At 35.8% G+C, this 21687-nt stretch overlaps 1 protein-coding gene across 1 annotated transcript in view; it reads right to left on the minus strand.

Annotated features, from left to right (window-relative positions):
* Positions 1 to 7057: 7057 nt before the first annotated feature.
* Positions 7058 to 21687, minus strand: part of DICER1 (dicer 1, ribonuclease III) — a 72734-nt gene continuing 58104 nt past the window's right edge. Inside the window, exons 25-29 of the mRNA XM_067294923.1 lie at positions 17383 to 18262; positions 15071 to 15339; positions 12352 to 12514; positions 12189 to 12264; positions 7058 to 11894 (exon numbers count right to left, since the gene is read on the minus strand). Coding sequence (XP_067151024.1) covers positions 11729 to 11894; positions 12189 to 12264; positions 12352 to 12514; positions 15071 to 15339; positions 17383 to 18262 — 1554 coding nt within the window. The 3' untranslated portion in view covers positions 7058 to 11728. The remainder of the gene's footprint in view (positions 11895 to 12188; positions 12265 to 12351; positions 12515 to 15070; positions 15340 to 17382; positions 18263 to 21687) is intronic.

The raw sequence follows: 21687 nt of genomic DNA on the forward strand, positions 1-21687 counted from the left end.
GCTGTACTGCTTGGTGTAAAGTCAGCTCAGGATGAGATTCAGCTTGTAATACAAAAGCAGATGGAATAATGGAGCAGATTTCTCTTCTTCAGAAGAGGGGAACATTTTTTCAGGACCTTATAAGCCTTTTTTTTTTTTTAAATAAGGAAGTCAGTAAAAAAATACAAATAAGAAATTCCAGCCTTATGTAATCCCGAATTGCATTATTTTGGAATTTATTTGAAAACTATCAAGCAAGATTTGATTCAATTAACGTGTAGTACAGATATCCCTTCACATCAATAAATATTAATACTGTAACTATTGAATATAAACTTTTAGAGAACTATTTCATCATTGGAATCAAAATAAACTGCTTCTAACATATATGGAAGCACACAAAGTACTGTTGGACAACACTAAAGCTTTTGATTTCTGCTACTTTAAAAGATACCTGCTTATAAGAGATCAAAAACAGATCTAAAAGTTTACTTCTGCAGGTCTCTCTTTTCTGCACTGTTTTTTCATTTACCTTGTTATATATGGACTTAATCACCAACCAAGCTCAGTCATTAAGCAATAACATTTCCGCAGCTAATTGTAGTATATTGGAGTCCAGTATGGAATATTATTAAACTGTCTTATAATTCACATTTTGTGTGAAAAACTGGGACTTGAAAAACACCTGCCCAAACAATTCATAAACACACTGCATAGCAAATACCCATGGTAATTCACTGGATTTACAACTGTCATATTATGTTAAACATACAGTATCAAAATTTATCACCCATTACATGGATTCCTGTTTTAATAATATCTTGTACTTGTACAATAGCACCTTCTTTCCCAAAGGATCCTAATGCACTTTAAAATCATACATACAGGAATTGCTTCATTTGCTGTGGAAATACAGCCGCCTCTGGGGTGGAATGCGAGTTAGCAGAGCAGAGTAATTGTACACAACAGTTATAAACACTGACAGTCTAGAGAGATGGCTTGGGACAGGGAGTGGAGAAAATTATACCTACGTCTCAAGAGCATAATATAAAAAGCATAACCCCGTTACAGGCTAGGGAGATGTGTAGCCAGCCTCGCTGGGACATGCACTGGTTCAAGGCACCCTTGCGGTAGCTGTCACTAGTGAGTGGTCCCAACCACAGGTCCAAGCTACAGGCTTCTGCCCTGCCCCATAGGGCTGTGTAGGCTCTGTGGGTTGTGAAACAAGGCTCTGCCTCCCGGCACAGCGCAGCCTCTGATGGCTGAGGGAGTCGAGCTCTCGGCCGCAGCCCTCGCACTGCCTTTATCTCTGGGATGCGGGTGTGCAGCATAACCCACAGCACTCCCAGTCTCTAGCACTGTCACGCTGAATCCTCCAGATTCCCAGAAGATGATCCCAGCTGCACTTCCAGGAAACCAAAGGACAATGTAGTGGCAGGGGCCAACTGACTGAAGATCTGCGTGGCAGACAGCCGAGCAAAATTGTCCAAAAATAACACTATATTAGAGAAAAATAAGGCAAATATGTAGATTTATGGTTAGGTCATTGATCCAGTTAGAACTTGGCCATCAAAGACCACTGTTACACAGACTGTTGAAAACCGTTCATGTTCCTGGGTTGATTGTAATCACAGCTTCTATCTACTTCTTCATACTTGCTGTTTACGGGATTCAAAATAACCTCCTGTGGCTTCAAGTCAGCACTGAATGCCTTCAGTCTGGCCTCACTCAGGAACTTCTCAGAACCTCTTTGATCATGGTGAGGTGTCCATTTCTTCTGAGCATTTGGTTAGATTTAGCTTTGCAAGAGGATCAGCCACTGGTTAAAAAGCTTAAAGCTGTCCACCGAAAATAACTACAAACGGACTCAGTCCTGCCTATTAGACTTCAACCAGACAACTGAAACCCTAAGCTGCAATTGCTTCTCTCTAGTTTGAGCCACATAATTTGAGTGAAAGCTCGGCAGAGTTGCTTTTTCAAAAAAGATAGAAGATTATGCCAGTGTAGGGGATGCTGAAACATAGCCTTCAATATGAGCACTCACAACGAGGTGAAAATCATTAAAGGATTTTGAGATGAGTGATGCCGGAAGGGTACAATTGGACTCCTATCTGTGACAGCAAAAACACAGTTTCCAGCCTATCCAGTACAATCTTTACCATGCCTGCTGACTTTGAAGTGGCTGGCACTTCTCTGATGTTTAACCAGCCACAGAAACTATACTTTTACTGTTAGCACAGCGCCCAGGCCACAGCTCTTCTCACCACAAGCTTCTTGGCAGCAGGTTTGCTTTGGATGCAAGGCAGAGTTTTCACTATTGTAGTTAAGACTGAGTCTACACAGAGGTGACCTTTCACCAAAAAAAAAAAAAAAAAAAAAATCACACACAAATGCCTTGGGAGAAGGCAATGTTCGGGTAAGATGGCCTCTGGACAACAAGACATGTTCTGGACTTCAGAGGACTAGGTTACATCTTCAGAGTCAATTGAAGCTTACAGTGTGCTAGAGATAGCGAAAACTATTAAGTTACTTCTGCGGTAGCCTGGTGGCTGAACTCTACCTCTCTGATTTTTGCAAGACTCCTTCAGCTGGCTTCCTTCTTTCCAGTCTCTCCTAAAGTTGGCTAAAAGCTTGATGCTCGAATAAGTGAACTTTGGCTCTGCATGTTTCCACTACTGTCTGTCCCTCATCCATGAGGCTCACCTCTTTCTGGGCAGCTGATTTATGAGCTGAGTTGCCCAGGTCTGTTGCTTTTCCTCTCTGTATTTAAGCTGTCTCCAAGTCTTGGCACTTCTTACTTAATATTTTCAGCCTACAACTTTCTCTATTTGTTGATACACCTCAAGCCTTTATGCAGGCCCCCCATCATTCCTTGCCTCAGCCTCACTGCCGTTTCCAGGATTCCCTGACACACATCAATGCACTGTATCCTATACAAAAAGCAGCTCCTATATAACTAGTATAGATTATATACTAATGTTTACCTTTGTTGCTGTAGCTGATATGCCATAGGCTCTTTTGGATGTATTTAACTGCTGCATTAAGTAACTCTTCACGTTAGCTAAATTGCCAATAAACCAACGTTACTTTCCAATGTAACCTCTACAGAGGTTGCTGTATGGTTCTTTTACACTAATTTAGTGGCTTGTAACTAAACCCTAAGTAAAATTAGGAGTACCCTTGCAATGCACACATCCAAGGACTGTGCACTTAATTCAGCTCTGCAAGTTGAGTCAGGAAGATCTCAGTTCCCCATGCCCTCTGCCTTTCTGTATCTCCTAGGGAAACTGGATCTCTTTGGGAACTGAGCCCTCTGTGGGCACACAGCATTCAGTACTCACATGCAAAAACCCATTTAGCTGATGGAGTCCACAGAAACAGCAACTTTTTAAAGCCCAACAAAGGACTTTGGCCAAGGACAAAACAGTTGCTACATTTCCCAGGCATCACAAACCCCTTCCCATCTCCACCACCAGCAACCACAAGGCCATTGTTGGAGCAGTCTTGGGGAACTTTTGCCCTTGTTTAAGTGAGCTTTTTGCTGGCACAGCCCTGCACCACAGCCAATTGGCTAGACAGCGAGTATGGTCTCCTATGGCTGCCCACGCCACACGTATTTATATAATGAGATCTCTTTTGCCTGGAGCACATGTAATTATGTAAAGCTGAGAGAAAGGTGATGAGTGTTGCTGGCAGGAATGTACTTCCCTGCTATTCCAGTTAAAATCACCCCGAAAACAGTAATTTCTTAACTTAAAATTTGTGCTTCAAAAATACTATTGATTACTATGGGTGTGTGAGGATAGGGCAGATCTTAGCAGTCAAGACGCTGAGGTTCTACTGAATTCAGGGAGAGTTTTGTTCTGAAAACAGGATTTTGCCTAAATTCAAATTACTGGAGACTGAACAGCATGGAAGCAAAAATGACTGGCACAGATATCTGTGGCATAAGAATGTGAAAGCATATACCTATACATAACAGCATCTATCTTCACTGATGCTTGTGTTTAATATTAGTAGCTGTAAGCTAAGGCTGCTCCTAATAACCAAAACTGTTCCTCTGCCTATGTTGCGCAGATTCTCATTTAGAAAACAAAGGCAAAACCCGTACCCTAAAATTGCCAGCACAGCAGCACCAAATTATGCACATGAAAGCTACTTTCTTAAAGGAAAGTCCAGTTGGGGACTGGACTGATGATGTTGTACTCCCTTCAGATAACTCAGTGCTTCAGAGCTAGGTAAGTGAAGTCCACAAACTTAGCATCAGTTTATTACAAACACTGGAATAGCTGCAATGGTTCATACTCACCCCCCTGCTTTAGGCCGAGTGGCAGTGGACCAGAGGGGGTATCATCCTTACCTTGGCAAGAGATAGGTGTGATCCCACCTGGAGTAGCTAGTGTCTCACTGGCCATATTGCAGCTAGCAGAAATGTCTTCTCCTCCTTGCCCCATCACTTTTCCTGAGTGGAATATTTTCAGCATTTAGCTACAAGTTGGGATTCATCTGCTCAGGTGAGAACCAGTCCCTGAGTGGGGAGGAAGGGGCCCCTCTCTCATTCAACTCACCTAATTTTAAAATGGCCATTAAGGTAAACTGAATGATGCCCTGCAGGTGCTGAAATGTCTTCACTGACAACAGAAAAAAGAGGGGGGAGTTAACCCAAATGTAGCTCTCGGCAGTGTGCACACCTGAAGTTAGCTGAAAAATCATAGGTGTTAATAAAAGCTCTGAGGAAGATGGGCTGTGTTCCTCACCTCTAAATCTCTTCCACCTGGCACAAGAAAAATGGAACAAATGGATAGATATTCACCAAAATAAAAAGGTTATCTCAAAAGATGACAGCTGGCTAACATGACACCCTTTGAATTTAAGGGCCTGAAAAATAAAAGCAAAACATGACAGGTTGCCTTTGCATATTGCTTAACTTTTACTTAAAATTTGGAATTTACATTTATTATATCTGAAGGACTTTTGTATTAAGCCAAAATGCACAGAAATTACAGAGCCCAAGTGGATGTCTTCTCAGTGACTTCAGTGGGAGCTGGACTGTTTTCAAAAATTTTCAAGTCAATAGAGGAAAATTACTTCAATTTAAGAGTTAGCAAGGGGCTTCCAATAAAAAAAAAAAAAAATAAAAAAAAAAGAGTATAAACCAGGTAAGTGGAAGATGGTTTAACTACAAAGTAAAATACAGTGTTTTCATAACACATGGAAGGTCCTTGGTTATTTTACTCACCGGAAGGGAAGTATTGTTCGTATTCTACAGTAAGGATGGACATAGTCATAGTTACGAGAAAAATAACTCACATGTCAATATTATCTGCATCCATTAACACTGAGATTTCCTCTAAGGAACAGATCCTGCACTTGGACCCTAGCAAAAGAGTTAGAGGAAGCCCAGCCAAACACCAGCTCTGCTCCTCTATGTTTCTGGACTCAAAGTTACTATTACTTTCTACCTCTTTTCAGGAGAAGCTTATTCAAGAACTTACTCCTCTCAGTTTTTACTCAAATTCCTTTTTCTGTATAGTTTTATTTAAGAATAGCAGCTAACCAAATACCTATCCTAGCTCTATTGATATAATTATAAAACACATGCATTCCTGTATTAAGGAGCACGAGGAACCAGTATCTGTAAACTCTTTTAGATAGATGCAGAGGCATTTTTTTTTTCAGTTCCTACAGATCAGCCACTAAGGTTTGTCAGGATGTAACTATCTTTCATGTTTTTATCTTGATGTTAGCTCTAGTACCCAAAAGGTTAACTTTTCCAGAGAACTGACTAGAGAAGAGCAGCGTCTCCATTTGTCAGATTTAAAAATGGCCAATCTTTAGATTTGCATACCGTAGTGATATTTTGTGACTGTCTTGAGTCTGAGAGTTACTTGGATGCTCTCATATTGGCAAAACAATACCGTCAGCTCTGTTTGAGGCAGAAATATTCTATTGTTTTCACACTTTGACTTTCTGGAGATCTTTGGATGCTTCATATTACTACCCAGAATGGGGTGGATGACTTCCTTTGAGACTCAAGTTTGGATGGCAACCCCACATCTTACTCCTGCAGAATGAACATGAAGATTATAATGACAATTATATTTTCAATTGTTCTTTATTTTCAGGCACGCTTTCTTGCAGAAATTTTTGTGAATAGAGTTTACTGGTTTGACCAGCTTATTAGAACATGGGGAGCAGTGCCCTCATTCCTTACTACAGCTTACTAGCCTACATACCAGAGCTTAAAGGGCCTTACCTATCAGCAGCAGTGCCAAAGTGGAAACTAGAGGGAAAAAAAGCTAGAAAGCCAATAAAACAAACAAGCAAAAAAGCCCATAAGCTTTCCTCAGGATTCTCAGCTGAGACTTGTTTGCTTCACTACAGCTGAGACAAAGAACAAACTAATGCTGTTGCAAGTCTTGGGCAATTGGGCCCTCTTCCAGATCCCAGAAAAAGGCAACACCACACCTATTAGCAGCTCACAAGGCTTTTCTCTATAATCTAAGAGAAAATGTGGAGTAGTAGGAAATGCCCATTGCAGATACCAAGAAACACATTTTATTGGGAAGTTTTTCTAGAAGAAACATTGACATTGGTGCAAAAGTCAGAAAACTGTAGAAACGTTTTTAATATTCAGGATAAGCAAAATACCAACATAAAAGGAAAGAAGTAATTAAAAACAATTTTATTAATTTTGGGACTATTAGCAAAGATTAATAGAGGTTATTCTTAAAAACATGTGCCGATTGTGCAATCAAACCTGTGTTTCTGAACCCTTGTGCTCTGGGGCCTCCCAGCTTCAACAGACATTTTGCAGGTATAATGGTCAACACAGAGATCAAATTGTAGTAGGCATGCCATTTTTAACCTGAGTGTCCCTTAAGAGTATTTTTACATAGCTATGAAGAGAGTCCATTCAGCAGAGGAAGGAGACAAGTAGGCTTGTATTTAAACAAGGCTAAGAAATAATGTTTTCATAATTTTTTTAGTTATTAAGACTGAAAAGTAAATTCTTGTAAACTACAAAAGATTTTTGAAAAGATTAATGGGAACTAAAAACAAAAGAAAAAAGACAATACAAGGTGAACAGACCATAACTTTATTGGAGATATACTCAGCTACAATTATTACAAAAAACTATTAAAGGTAATTGTGATCCATAAGGTGCAGATTGCAAACTTCTGCAGCATGATTACAGTATGAATGAATTACATTTTATGTCCCTTAAAGACAGCTGCAGCATGTGATGGTAGGTATTTTATTGTCCATCAAATTATTCATTATTCATTCTACAATGTTATTCATTCTGCTTGATTTTAACCATCTTTTCAAACTATTTACAATAAAAATGCCTGCAATTTCCAATTCTTGTTCACAAACACTTTTTTCTCTATAACTTGCTGCTGCAGTAAATTCTGAGCGCATCTACAAAGCAATTAAAGTAGTCTGTGGTTGTCAATCAAAAAAAAGAACGAAGAAACCCAAGGGACTTATTAGATAAAATTTATTTAAAAAGTGTAGTTAGCTTTGACAGAAGTTAATTTTAACTGCTAGTGGAGTATACTACAATGACCTCTAGATATTTGCTAACTTAATTCAGATTGAGTTACAGTTGATATTTAGATTACATTTCATGGTCATGAACTGTAGTGTTTAAAGTTTTAAACCTAATATGAAAGAAAAGAAATTTAACTTTAACTTCTTGAAAATTAGAGCAGTTTAAAAAGGATCAATGTCAGTAATTAAGTACCAAAATTCAAATTCCTTCTCACTTTACTCATATAATAAATAGAGATTTCCATGAGAATGCTTTTTGAGGGAACACTGTCAGACAGAGGCAAGTGTAGTATCACAGCAGATCACAAACCTATTTGCCATTTTCAGATTATGCGTGCTGCTGAGACTGGAATACATGCATTTATATAGAAAATAAAAAATCTTTGTAACATACTTATGTCGTATGCAGCAACATAAAAACCACATTTTTCCAGTTGATGATTCTTTATTTACTTACAAGGCGAAAAACCCCAAACTCTGCAACATACATACATAAGCATGAGATCTTCAGATAAGTAAAATCAATTCACTTCTACAGATTAAAATGATACAACATCAATTTGCACTAGCTGAGGATCTGGCACCTCATCACTGGGCCAGCATTATATTCCTCTCCAGCACTGAAATTGGTCTGGATTCTTGTTAAATTCTGCACTCTACAGTTAAAACACACCATTGTGTAATGAGACTAAAAAATAGTAGGCTTTTTCGGTATGAACTTCAGCAGCATCAAGCTGAACAAACACTTCAGAAGTCACTACTGGGCACTCAATATTCAGAATGAGTGGAGATTTAGTTGAGGTTGACCAAATTACTACAGGCTGTCTTCTTGCAAAAACTACATTATATGCATAATATGTTGGTTTGTTCAGAGATAATTACAGGAGTGTCAGAGGTCATTCTAATTTTAATTACTTCACATAACAGTAAAAATGATGTCATAAAAAAACAATAGTTTAAAAATACAATCAAGAGTTTTGTTACACATCTTTGTTGTATTTTTCCACATACAGTAAAAATGCCACAGACATTAAAAATGACCTATTTAAGTTGTGCAAGTAAATGACACATTGCAGGCATTATAATTTTCTTTTTCAAATTCAGTAAATCAAAACAGCAGCAAGGCCAAACCACATTTTTCCTCTCTGTTAAGCATTTTTTTCCTTGAAATGAGGTAAAGCATGGTACCAAGTGCAATGCTTATTTGTGCTACATGAACAGAACAGCGCAAAAAAAGCCATAAAAATAAAAACGCAGCATAGTTAGGAGGACTGTTTAAAGTACAGTATAATAGGATTAAGAAGATAAAAAAAAACAAATTAAAAAAAACAAGGTTCATGCCAACTAACCCCCACACTACTTATGAGGAGCCTGTGTGGTTGCTTTTGAAGATGGGTTGCAACAGTTCACTTACACTTGTGCTTATAGCATGTCAAGTGATTTCTATCCCAACCTTCAAATGATCAGATTTAGGTCTTTAATAGCATACATTGTTCAATATCAAAATCATATCAACTGAAGGGTAAAACACACAGATGCATAACATGGAAACTAATATGACTTTTCTATCTCAAAGGATACAAAGTATTTCAATGAGGTCACACTGGAAAAAAATGCGGCATTTAAAATACATTTAAAAACGCATCAGCAGCAGAAACTACTTTATAGTCAGCCACTACACATTTCAGATTTCCAATTCATAGGCTCTGTCTAGTAACAAAGCGATCATTAAACAATTCTGAAATACAGAACAAATTCAGTTAGTTTTCTTTGCATCAAAATACTCTGCAGCACTTTACTCCTAACCATTACCTGAAAACCCTGAGAATCTATAACCTTCTAACAATCAGTAAGAAATTTTAGGTGTTAAAAGAGTAACTTTTAAATTTTACAGTTGTTCATAATGTAGTTAAAACTATGCAAGACTTAGTCTGATTTTATCTGCTAATTGATCTCTGGCCAGAAAGACAGATTGTTAACATTAATGATCATGTATTTTCCCTAAGAATTTCACTCCTATCATGAAGAAATAGCTATAACATAAATCAGCAATTTTTAAACAACTAACTCAAAGCAATTAATCTTTGAAAACTTAGTCTGTATGTTTTTACTGTTTCATTTCATTTACATTTGTTTTGTACATATAAAGACTTGTCCTTTCCTCATATTTTTTTCATGACTGAGTACCAAAGAAATGCTAGAATTTGTTTACAAGCTAGTATTAGATTTCTTGGTTTGACTCCTATAATAATGCTGTTTCCAAATACAAAAACTGCTCAATTCGCAAAACAAAAAATGGTTAAAATAGAAAATATATAAACTTTTGAAAACTGTATTTCAGAAAAGCTTAATGCCTACCCCTTGCCACTAAGGCATTTTTATTTTCTTGTTGTTTTTTAAGAAAGCTAGAGCTGACAGTTTTTGTTTTGTTTTAGTGTGCATTTGTGAGGAAAGGAATAGGGTTTTAAAAGCAGGAAATACAGTATTTATTTGTAATTTAATACATAAGACACAGCATCAAGTTCAAACTATTGTGCTGGAAAACATTAAAACACCTTGCTCTGCTTTCTCAAACTTCAAGCATAATTAAACAGGGCAAAATTGCAGCAAACCTCTACTGATATTGGTGGGAATACGAGACCCACAGCTTTTTAAAAAGGTAAATTAAGAGGTATTATAGTTACAGTGCAAAAAATTAAAATTTCAAGCATAATATATAAACATAGCACCAAAACAGAAAAAAAAAAAAAACAATGCATGCAACAAAAGAAAGAAAAAGAAAAAGAAAAAAAGAGAACTGAGGTATTTAAGTGAAGAGTGCCTACAAAAATCTAATTAAAGAAGTATAGGCAAAGCCTAAAAAATAAAAGTATGATTTCCCCCCACCCCCAAGTAGATCAAAACACCAATGAGCTAGTTTCTCTAAATTAAGGACCTAAATCACAGATGTATCAAAAGTACGGCAGTTTTATCTCAAACATCAACTTTCATGGCATTTAACAGCACAGCTTTGGTAGGTGAAATATGCATGCAACTCTGAAAAGTACAGTAAGAAATTTACATGGAAATATCTCTAGGTCTAAAGGTGCTCCATTTGTTAAATACATAACCAACTGACTATAAAATCTGCAGCATATTTTAGGTGTGATATGTCTAAGGTTATTTTGTTAGTGACAGTTTGTACTGTGCAATTATTCATTAATGTCTCCAGTATCGGAACTATCTAGCTTGCAGGTTTGTGTAAAATTGGAATTTTAGCCAAAGACCATATTTTGTTTATGGTAAAAAAAACCCAAAAAAATCTGTAGACTAACCACCTCCTCTGAATTGTTAAAAATAACCTAATTACATATATATGAATACAACTTCTATTATAATCCTGTAATAAGTCACAGCTATAGTAATGAGTTGTACTGTAAATATAGAGCTGTATCATTGTAAAATGCATAACAAAATGACGGGAATGTAAAATAGTTTGTTCCAAAAAAGATCAGAAATTAAAGATTATTAATGAGGGTTTATTTATTTTTAAGGCAAGAACCTTTTTTTTTTTTTTTAAATGCAAGACTATGTGGCATAAGGAAATTGAAATTTCATTCTACCAGTATGCCAGCCATTTCAATTAAAATCTGTCCCAAACAAATAAGTGCAATAATGATTGGGAATATCATCTTAATGCAAAAAGATGACATGGAGGAAAAAAAAAAAAGAACAATACTGGCACACTTATTCTTTCTTATACCCAATCATCCAGTACAGTTTACCAACTGCTTTATGACTGGCACTAGTGCACAGATTGAAGAATTTCAAGATTACTATATATAAATCTAGCAACTGCATTAGGCATAAGCTCCCTGGCCTTCTAACACTAAGCAAAGCTGTACTGACAATAAAGTAAAACAAAGACCTGACAACAATTATTCTGAACACTTGCTAAATGTCATCATTAAAGCACTCTTGTGATTAAACAAAGCAGAAGTGAGGAAAGAAGACAAGATTGTGTTTGCGCAAAAAACTATAACTACAATTAGTTCCAAAATTTTATACACGTTAAATGTTTTGTTATCTATTCTGTTATCAAACAAACTTTAAATTCTGTCTTCAATTTGTTCCTCTCAACATCAACTTTTTTAAAAATTTGTTTTATTTGTATGTTTTTTCCCTCCCATTTTATTTATTTTTAAGAGGCGTCTCAGCTGTTTGGGACCTGAGGTTGATTTGCTTTGAGGCTTCGTAGTGCTCTTCTTGCAGCTGCAGATTTGGCAATCCTGTAGCTTCTGCCAACACCTTTAAACTTGCCCTTTCCTACAACTTCCACTGTTACTCTGACCTTTCCATCATAAGTTCTTTCTGCAGGGCTGCAAAAACACACACAAAAATTACTTGCTACCTGGGCAAGTTAATGTGAAATAAGAGACCTACATTCTCTTTTCTACAGCAGTTAGAGCAGTATAGCTAAACAGAAATCATTACTTTTCTCAGAAAGTTACAACTAGGAAAAAAAAACAAACAGTGAATACAAAGATCACCCTAAGTGCTTAGTGAAGAAGAAATTAAAAGTCATTCATGACATTTAAAAATCCTCAGCAGTTCATAAAGCATAGCTTAAAAATGTTTTATAGCACTGTGTACCAAAGAAAATTTATTCTTACCTAAATTTGGCTGTCTCTGGCTCCATCTCCAGCAGCTCTCGCACTGGGGAACGGGGCACATTCGCAGAAAATTTTTCTATTAAAAAAATAAAATTGATTTTTGTTCTCTGCATAGCATATGGTACTTAATTACTAAATTTTTTTTCTAGAAAACTGACAATACCTATTAGTGGCCTCATCATTGGATAGTACACTTGCCAAACCATTTCCAAAGACATTCCACTGTCCATATAAATGGCACCAGCAAGGGACTCGAATATATCCCCCATGGCCTTTGGTACTTCAATGTCTTCTTCTTTTTCTTCATCTTCTTCAGATCTTCTGAGCTGTTTGCAATTACAAAAAGCCGGGGCGGGGGGAGAGAGGAGGGGAGGAGAAGAGACAGACATTTGCTCCTTTTAAAATAAAACAAAGATCTTCAGAAATGTAAGTTCTCTTACACCCTATCCTGAGCTGCTTCCTTTAAGTTTTTCATTGACAACTTTCCAAAGTGAAATCATTCTTTTATTCCCCAAGGAAACCAAGTTGTTGGATATATCATTTTTCAAATGTGAAAAAAATTCCCCAAACACCATTGTGTACAGAGACCTTATATGCTTTGTGAATTCCTCCTGTAATAATTCTGTAGGATTTCACCACAGGTCTGTTTTTTTCCAATAAGAAACAGACTTGGCTCTACCAGTTAATATTAGAAAGCCATTCACAATGAAAAAAAAAAGAGTTCATATTTTAAACAACTCCTAGAAGGAGGCTTTGGAAGAAAATAGGACGTACCCTTTCCATGCCTCTTCTACTCCAGAAGATAAGCACAAGGTAAGTATTAGTAAAATAAGCCATGAGTAGCAATGTCAGACTGAGATAATATGGTATTGTATAGGCACACTTAGGTACTTTTAATGTAGCAAGCAGAGTTTTCTTCTATACTGTTAATTTTAGACAATAGTCTATTCCCCTTATAAACTTTCAGTCTATGTCAACAGGTCTTGTGTCAATCTACTCCATTACTAAAATATATTTCAAATACATATAATATACTTCCACCTAAGTGTAAACAAAGCAATCTGAAAACAAAAAGAAGTGTCAGACCATTACTCCCTTCCACAGAAACAGAAACAAGTATCTGCCTATCTTTTCTCTTCCTGCAGTGGCCAGGCTCTCACTCCATTTGGGTGAAATCCAGTTCAGGGTTTAAAAGTCTATGCTATGTCTTCAGTCTTTTTAATAGTCACCATAATACATCATGAACTAGTTCCACCCCGTATTTCTACCTAAAATAAATCAAACAAGGAGTCACTTGGTTTGTATGCCCTCCAAACAGGAATTTTGATGGTAAGAAACAAATTCAACTATATTTTGAATAGTGTATTTCATTCTTAGTGCATATTCAAGCACTTTAGAGTTATACAGTACTTAATTTCTCTCTCCCTCTGTTATTTAAGAGCTATACAGCAAGGGACAACAGATGTTTCAGGAGTGAGATTTGAAAAAGAAAAGCAGATGACGTGGAGACACACATGGAGACCAGTCTAGCTGGCATGAACTGCTGAAACAAAGACTCTTGCATTAACTGTGATGAAATAAGAGTTTCAGTAAGTCAGTGCCAGACCAAGATAGGGAGCAGGCACAGGGAGAGTGAAACAAGAATTTTATTTGAAACAGCTATCTTATAATTTGGTTGCAACTTTTGTGAAGTTTTGAGGCAATCTTTGTGCATAACAGCAGAAACTGAACAAAGGTAAGAAATCACTGCTATGAGCTCTTATAATTAGTTTCTAGTCTTTCTACTTATAGCATGAAGAATATTCTAACATGAAGAATAGAAGGATAACAGAGTTTGATCCTCTGATGTAAAATAATTCATACTATCTAAATTTCAATGACAAATTTCTTAGTCACTGTTTTCTGAAACTTCCCAAAAAACATATGGATTTCACTCTGTGACAGATGCAAGGGTTGTAAACACATACATACACTGAAGTCTTCCGATTCCCAAGATTTTAAATTGCATATCAGAGAGGAAATTATTAAAGGTGATGATAACATGTTTATTTAATGATAGAGTATTCTCACACAGATTATTTCTTAAGAGATTAAACCACAGTTTTTAAGACAAAAATCTACTATATAACATTAAAAAAAGGATAATTAATCAGTGAGTCCATCTCTTCCTAGTTAGAATTTGACATAGAAGGCCCCTGCTTTCATTTTCTGAGCAGCTCATTTAAATGAGTTGGTTTTAGTCCATTCTCCAGCAAATAAGTGTTATCATGAGCTTTCCTGCATAGCACAGATATGATCTCTATTTTCAAGCTTTCAGTTAAATTATTTTTCAAGTGGTTTGTTTGAAAGATGCTCATAATGTTTCCCTGGCTAGCAGAAATCATCCAGAATAAAAACAGCACAGAACTCTGTCACAGTGTACTACATTAAATAAGCCCTGCTTTGTGCCAAGATAGTGTTGTTCATGGTGTTGCACTGATGTCCTATCCCATGTCACTATTATGTGACCTAGTGCCTCTTTGCCACAATTATTTTCATGGTATAGTAATGCTTTTATTCAATCAGTGCCGAAAACTAAGAAAAACGTGTGGGGAAAAACCAACAACACTAAGGTAAAATACTGACTGAAATCAGGTGTCACAGAAAAAATCTGGAGGGCAAACCTGGTTTCAATTTAATTACTTTGACTGTTTTTATTCACTTTAAACTTTCCGAAGATTGTATTTTATTTTGCATATTTAGTGCTTTATTACCGGGAGCCACCTGCTTCTTTGGCTGCTATGTGCATAAGGCTAAAGCACTACAAAAAAGTGCATCATGTAAGAAATCCAATGACAAACTTCAAATCAGGTACCGAACACATTTTTTCTACTACCACTAACCTCAGAATCCATTCCTTGCATTTCATTCTTTTCCATTTGAAACTGTACAAAGTCATCAATAACATGAAACAGTTCAGGAGAGACAGCTTTGAAGTACTTGTGGTAGTCATACTTTACAGCTAGTGATGCAAAAATGGTATTATTGACTAGAGCAGATCGTAGGTCAGTAAGAACTCCTGGAGAGTGTTGCCGTGGGTCTTCATAAAGGTGCTTGGTTATGAGGTAGTCCAAAATTGCATCTCCCAGGAATTCTAAGCGCTGGTAACAATCTTACAGCATTGGAAATAAAAGAATGTACAACAACACAATTAAGTTTAATGCACGCATTCTTTCCAGGCCTTTCTGGATAGGAAGTTTGGTACACTGCCATGTAAATACCACAGACTTACCAAGAGTCAAAAAAAATAATGTGTGTTTTAAAACAGGTATCTTTCTGAGTTTATGTTTAGAAAGATTTCTAGTGGATTACAAAAAAAATACAAACCAAATTTATATTTAGTAATAAAGCCACTTTTGAACCAAATGTTAATTTATGTCAGGCTAGCAAAAAAACCCTGTGTTCATAATGAATTAACCCTTGTGCTCAAGGTCTTTAAATTGTCCTGAGAAAATAAAATGTACAAATAAAAATCAAGAGATTCTTCTACCAGGCTGATCTGAAACAGACGATAACCAAACATCCAAAAATGAATAAAGAAATCAATATAGTAAAAGGAATATAAAACCTGAGATTTTTTGATCCAATTTGCCACACATTCAGATTTCTTGAAGTGCATTGAACAAAGAATCCCATTCAGAATGGATTATTTTAAAAAGAAAACTGAAAGTGGGAAGCTTTTGCTGTTCAGATAATTGACAGTGGTTAGAGAGTTATGGAGGTCTATTTTTAGAAAATAAATAAAACTAAAAAAAAAAAAAAAAGCAAACAGGGATAGGTGGGAGGAGAGGAAGGAAGACAAAATTACCATGAAAGTAATATGGCATAGTGAAATGGCTAGCAGGAAGCTGCTTTTATAGTAGCTGAACCTAAGATACTGCTAGATCTCAACCACTGCTCCTTGTGAAAAAAGGTACCTATAACAGCAACTCAAAATTGTCTTCCTTGTTAAACAAAAAAGGACCCGGAATCAAAAGTTTCTGCTGACAACATAATTTTATCTAGATATTATACCTTACTGCTCTCATTTGTTAATCTATATAAAAAAGGAATTATCTACCTTCTATAGATTTTGTGAAATATTTGTAAAAAGTAAATATGTAAGTAGGTAATGCTACCTCGAATAAAAAAATGAAAGAAATAGTTTCAGTGTTTTGTCAGAACTGTTTCTTAATGTATTAAGATTTCAAAATGACTTATTTTTTTAATTAAAGAAGAGATTTCTTACTTCTTGGAATACGGAACCAATTCAGTATGGGGAAAGATTCAGACTGCTGACTGCACAGGAATTTGCTGTTCACTTCAAATAGGGCTGAAATTTTACCTTGGTTTGGTTTTAATTGCATATTATTGTAGGAAAATATTTAAAGCTTAAGAAAGAACAAATACTAAATTAATAATTTAAATAGAATAAGCAAACATAATTGAAGACATTTGCTAACCTAGGAATGTGCATTTGTGTCAAATCTTTTGTGAGATCATGTATAGAAGCATTAAGCAGTTAACCTGAAATTAATATTTAGTCTGACTTAGTAAACTGCTTCAGCTTTGACTTTAAATATTTACTCTATAATATACTTGGACTTAAATTAAACCTCCAATTCACAACTTCAAACTGAAGTCTCTATATTTTGCTATTACATAGACTATTTGGCTAATAAATGTTGTATGGTCTAATTTTACTGTTCAGAAGTACAGTCAGAGTAAAATATTTGGGATTAAATTATGGGAAAATTTTGCTAAATATATTTGCAAAATGTGACAGCTACACTTCTAGAAATACACTGTAATTTAGAGTTACATAAGAATATATGTCAGCTAAATGGAGATGTCACATCAGCTGTATACAACTAGTGATAGAGGGTTAGAGATGAAAAGTGCTCTTTCCTGAAGCTTGGTTAAGCTTCAGTAAGTCTTACATCTGTATCAAGACAAAATATGAATTATTCATATATCAAGATACAGCTTCAATAAGTATCCCCCTCTAAATCAGTAACGATATTCTTTTCTAAGATTCTTTTTGCATTCAGAGGGCACTGACTTCTTAATGTGTTAAAATAACAAGGCATATCATAAAAGGACTATGTATGGGAACACAACATACACTGCCTTTATTCATAATATAGGGAAAAATAGTTTCTTTAAGACAACTTACCAGTTATGGTATTATAATGGTAAGAGGCATGAGTAAATGCCTGAAGAAGATAAGCCTTGTTCTTAAAACTGTAGTTTATTTTCTTCTCAAAGTTTTCAAAGCCAGAAATAAGATGATTCAGGGTTTTTTCAGCATCTGGGTGATCAAACATACACCTTGGTGGAATCTTCAAACAGCCATACTCCAGGTCTTTATACAGAGAAGGCTCTGAACTAACTACAGAAGCAGAAACAGAGTTTGGTGAAAGATTTTTCTGCTGACTGTTACAGTTCTCTCCAGTAGCACACAAAGTGCTTTCCCAATCAGTCTTTTTAATTACAGGGAGCACCTTCAGCCCCAATGAACACAGGAAAAGCTGAGCAGCTCTTTCACCACAGCTGGTCAGATAGCAGCCCAACAAGGCTTCCACACAGTCTGCAATGCTTTTGTCAGCAATACACTGTTCTGTATGCAAGTCATATGAGATAGACTGTTTTCCTGCATCAACACCACAGTTTTCTTCTGATGGGTTCCAGAAGCCCACTACAAAATCATCCTCTTCAACAGCCTTGCTAGGATCCAGATAGCACATAGCATCCCAAGAGCTATAGTCAAAATCATCAAAATCTGATGAAAACTGAACATTACCCAGGGAGGACTTTTTGGGTGCTTTCCATTCATAGTTCGAATCAGTGGTTGAAAAAGGCGAGAGAGAAATTTTCTTCACAAAAGCCCCTGATCCCATTAACATATTATCTATGAATTTGATATGTTCCTGATCATACTCCAAAAAATCATCTTCAAAGTCTGCTTCTTCCTTGGGTAACCTCCACATTAGGTCTTCATCCTCCTCCTCATCATCATAATCTTCAAGTTTACCATTAGCCAAATTCTCCTTTGTCTATGAAAGAACACACATACACACACACAAAATGCAGTACAAACAAGGAAAATGATAACCTTTGATTAAGGAAATGCCGTAAGAGCAGGATGTGGATAGTAACTGCTAATAATAAGCCTGAACATTTTTTTAAAACTATTAACAATGTTCCTAATTATATTGTCTAATTAACATTCTAAGACTAAAATAATTGCCTTGGAACACAAAATCTTAACTATTAACCTAAAATAAGTAGTATATATTTTACATACAACACATGCTACATTTCACAGGAATACAGACTCATGCTTATATTTGCATCCTATGCATATACCAATTAAATGATATATACTTGCACACCAAGGTAAACTAAGGAAAAAAATTCTAAATTAACAAATTTAGAGAAGTACAAAGAAACAGATTTGGGTGCATTTTTCTCTCTAGCTGCTAAAGTAATGCTATTACAAATGTTTAATCAAGGTAATTTAAAAAATTCTTTCTATATTCTTCCATTCTAAATAATAAGGTGTTTGCAAGGGTTTACTATAGTAACAGTCACCATAATCTTGGTTTTGGGACACATAAATGGAAAATGCACTAAGTGAAACAACTGTAAGAACTTCCTTTACCCTAGTGCTTCTATAATTATCACTCAAAAGCAGCAAAATATATTTCTCTACATTGCCAAGTACAGTTAGTTACAAATAGTTTGTAGTCTACTTGGCAAACTAATAGACAATAAGTTTAGAGAATCAGTGTAGGTAATTTTTATATTACAGATCAAAACCAGGAGTCTAATACCAATTAGTTGGCAAGAATTTAATGTTTATGTGGGTGACAGTCTGGATAGCATGTGTCGGGATTCAGTAAGTGATCTAGCTATTTGAAGAAATCAGATATAGACCAATTTTTGGTTCAACATTAGAGCCACAATACAAGTTACAATACAATACAACTTAATTTTAACAGACATGATATCCCTCCAGTTCGTCATACATTTTATAATATTGCCAGGATTTGAATAGAGCAGGTCTAAGAATGGAAGAGCAGAAACTACGACACACTTTGGTAAGATTGGGGTGTTACTTATTTTTACTAAGTATTAACGTATACATTAAGTCATAAAGTAGAATAATGTAATGCAAAGGCAACTAGTATTAATCCTATCTCTTTAAACAAGTACATATTTGTTTTATTTCAGTTATACTGAAATATAATTTAAACTTCAGTTTAAAGTTATAGCCTCACCTAATTAACAGAAAACTTTAAGTTTTCTCTGATTTTCTAATACGTACATACTTACAACAGCAAAGTAATGACATCTCATATCTCTTCCCTGCTCATCTGGAGCAAATTGATAGGGACTGAAGTAAATTATAAATTGAACACAGATATGCCCAAGCTATACAATGCTGTACAATTTGCTATGGCCCCAATCCAGGAAAGCACTTAGACATATTAACTAAATGCACAAGTAGTCCTCCTTACATCAAAAGGACTACTCAGAAGCTCAATCCTGCATCACTGATATCAATGGGAATTCTGCCACTGAATTTGAAAGGAGTAAGATTGGATTCAAAGTGCTTTTCTGGATTGGGTCCCGAAAGCTAACACCATTTTGAATCAAGTGAAATAGTCTATATCTGCCCTCAAACTAGGCAAGTCAAACTGTAGGTCTCAGCTATCTAATCCTGAGAATCTGTGAACCAGATGCTAATGTTGGGGACCTCTCCCTTTGGGCTAAACGCACGACCCTTTAGAGCTGTGGATGTGTGGCAGCGCTAAGGCACACCAAGCAGTGCTCAAAACCATCCAAGGGTCAAACAGATCACAACCTTATCACAATGGAGCAGGTTTAGTAATGAGAGAAAAAAGGGTGGCTCTAGAAAGCCATAGTTCCAGCACATCTTGCCAAAAGATTTTCTGCTGCTAATTAATTATCCAGCTGACACATAAAAAATGGCCATTTCTGTAACTTTAACTGTTCAGTAACAGATAGCAAAATTTGATTTAAAGTAATTATTTTGGATATTGGTGGCAGCATGATGCTCAAGGCAGGATAATTTACCTAGTCCCAACTAAAGCAAGTATTGATTTTTGCATATCATACCCCACTGTTACATCTGTCATTGAAATGAAAATATAGTCCCTGAATGAGCAAAGTCCACGTGGAAAATTTAAAAACAGATTTCAGTTTCAGTGTCTGTTTATGCAAACTTTTAAAAAATTAACTGACAAATTTCATTTTCACTACAATTTCATTCACAAGCTTCCTAACTAAAATTAATTAACAGCATAGCTAAGTGAACTACCTTAACATCACCTGCACATCATTTCTTGCATTAAAAAAAAAAAGTAATAAGAATGTGCTGTAGTAAAGAAGCCAGTTTGGTTTTTTTAAAATCATTAGACAGAAGTTCAGAAATAATCAACAATGCAACCCAAAACAGACAAGCTTTTCTTAAGGAACACCTGCTTGATTTTTAGTAAGTTATGGCCACTTTCATTTCAAGCTGAAGATAAAATATATTTAAGTGTTTCTTTCATGCTTCTTTGAAATTAGCTATTTGATAAAATCAACAGACTAGTTTATTAACAGGAAGTTCCTAATGCTTGATAATGCCAAATGTACCAACATTTCTCTAGGATGTTTTAGCAATAATTCAAAGAGTTATGAGATTTCTAGCCCCAGCTATAGACCATCACCCCATGGACTAAAAATGAAATTTATGTGAGAGATGGTAAAACGTCTGGATTGTCAATTGGCACAAAAAGCACATCTTAGTTAAATCACTGTCTGAATTTTGGACTGGAATTGTGTATTTTATTTACAAATAAACTGTGGCTAGCAAAGCAGAACAAGCCATTGAAGAGTTATGGAGAACTGAAAGCTTTTTAAAAGCAAAGACTAGCTCCTGTCCCAAATGCGCTATTTTATTTTTAGAAAGGTATAACAGTAAGTCTCTTTGAAATTAAATCTTGGCACAATAGAAAACTACAATAATCAGGTTGTTTTATTCTGCAATAAACATTTATTTGCACAGTACATCTACCTAACAGTCTTCTCATGTGCCCTCTGGTGGTTCCACAATCTAAGCATGGTCTTCATAATTGCAAAATGGAAAAAAAACAAAAAAACAAAAAACACCTCACAAACAGAAAACACCAAATCATTTTCAAACACTTAAAGAATAAGTTATTGACTGCTGTGATCAGTGATATTTCTTAAACATTCACTTTAACTCTCAGCATACAGTAAGTATAAACAGTAAATAATTTGAATAGCTTCTCATTAAGATTGGTCATTGTGAAGCTATTGCTGACGGACAATGACGGCGTCTATGTCAGTATTTTTTTTTTTGATGAGGAGTAGCTCTCAATCATTCCCATGCCCTAGCTGACAGCTGACAGAATTTTCTCAAGACAATTATAATCCTCATTCTGCC

The sequence above is a fragment of the Apteryx mantelli genome, chromosome 4 (genome assembly GCF_036417845.1).
Source record: "Apteryx mantelli isolate bAptMan1 chromosome 4, bAptMan1.hap1, whole genome shotgun sequence".
Lineage (NCBI taxonomy): Eukaryota > Metazoa > Chordata > Aves > Apterygiformes > Apterygidae > Apteryx > Apteryx mantelli.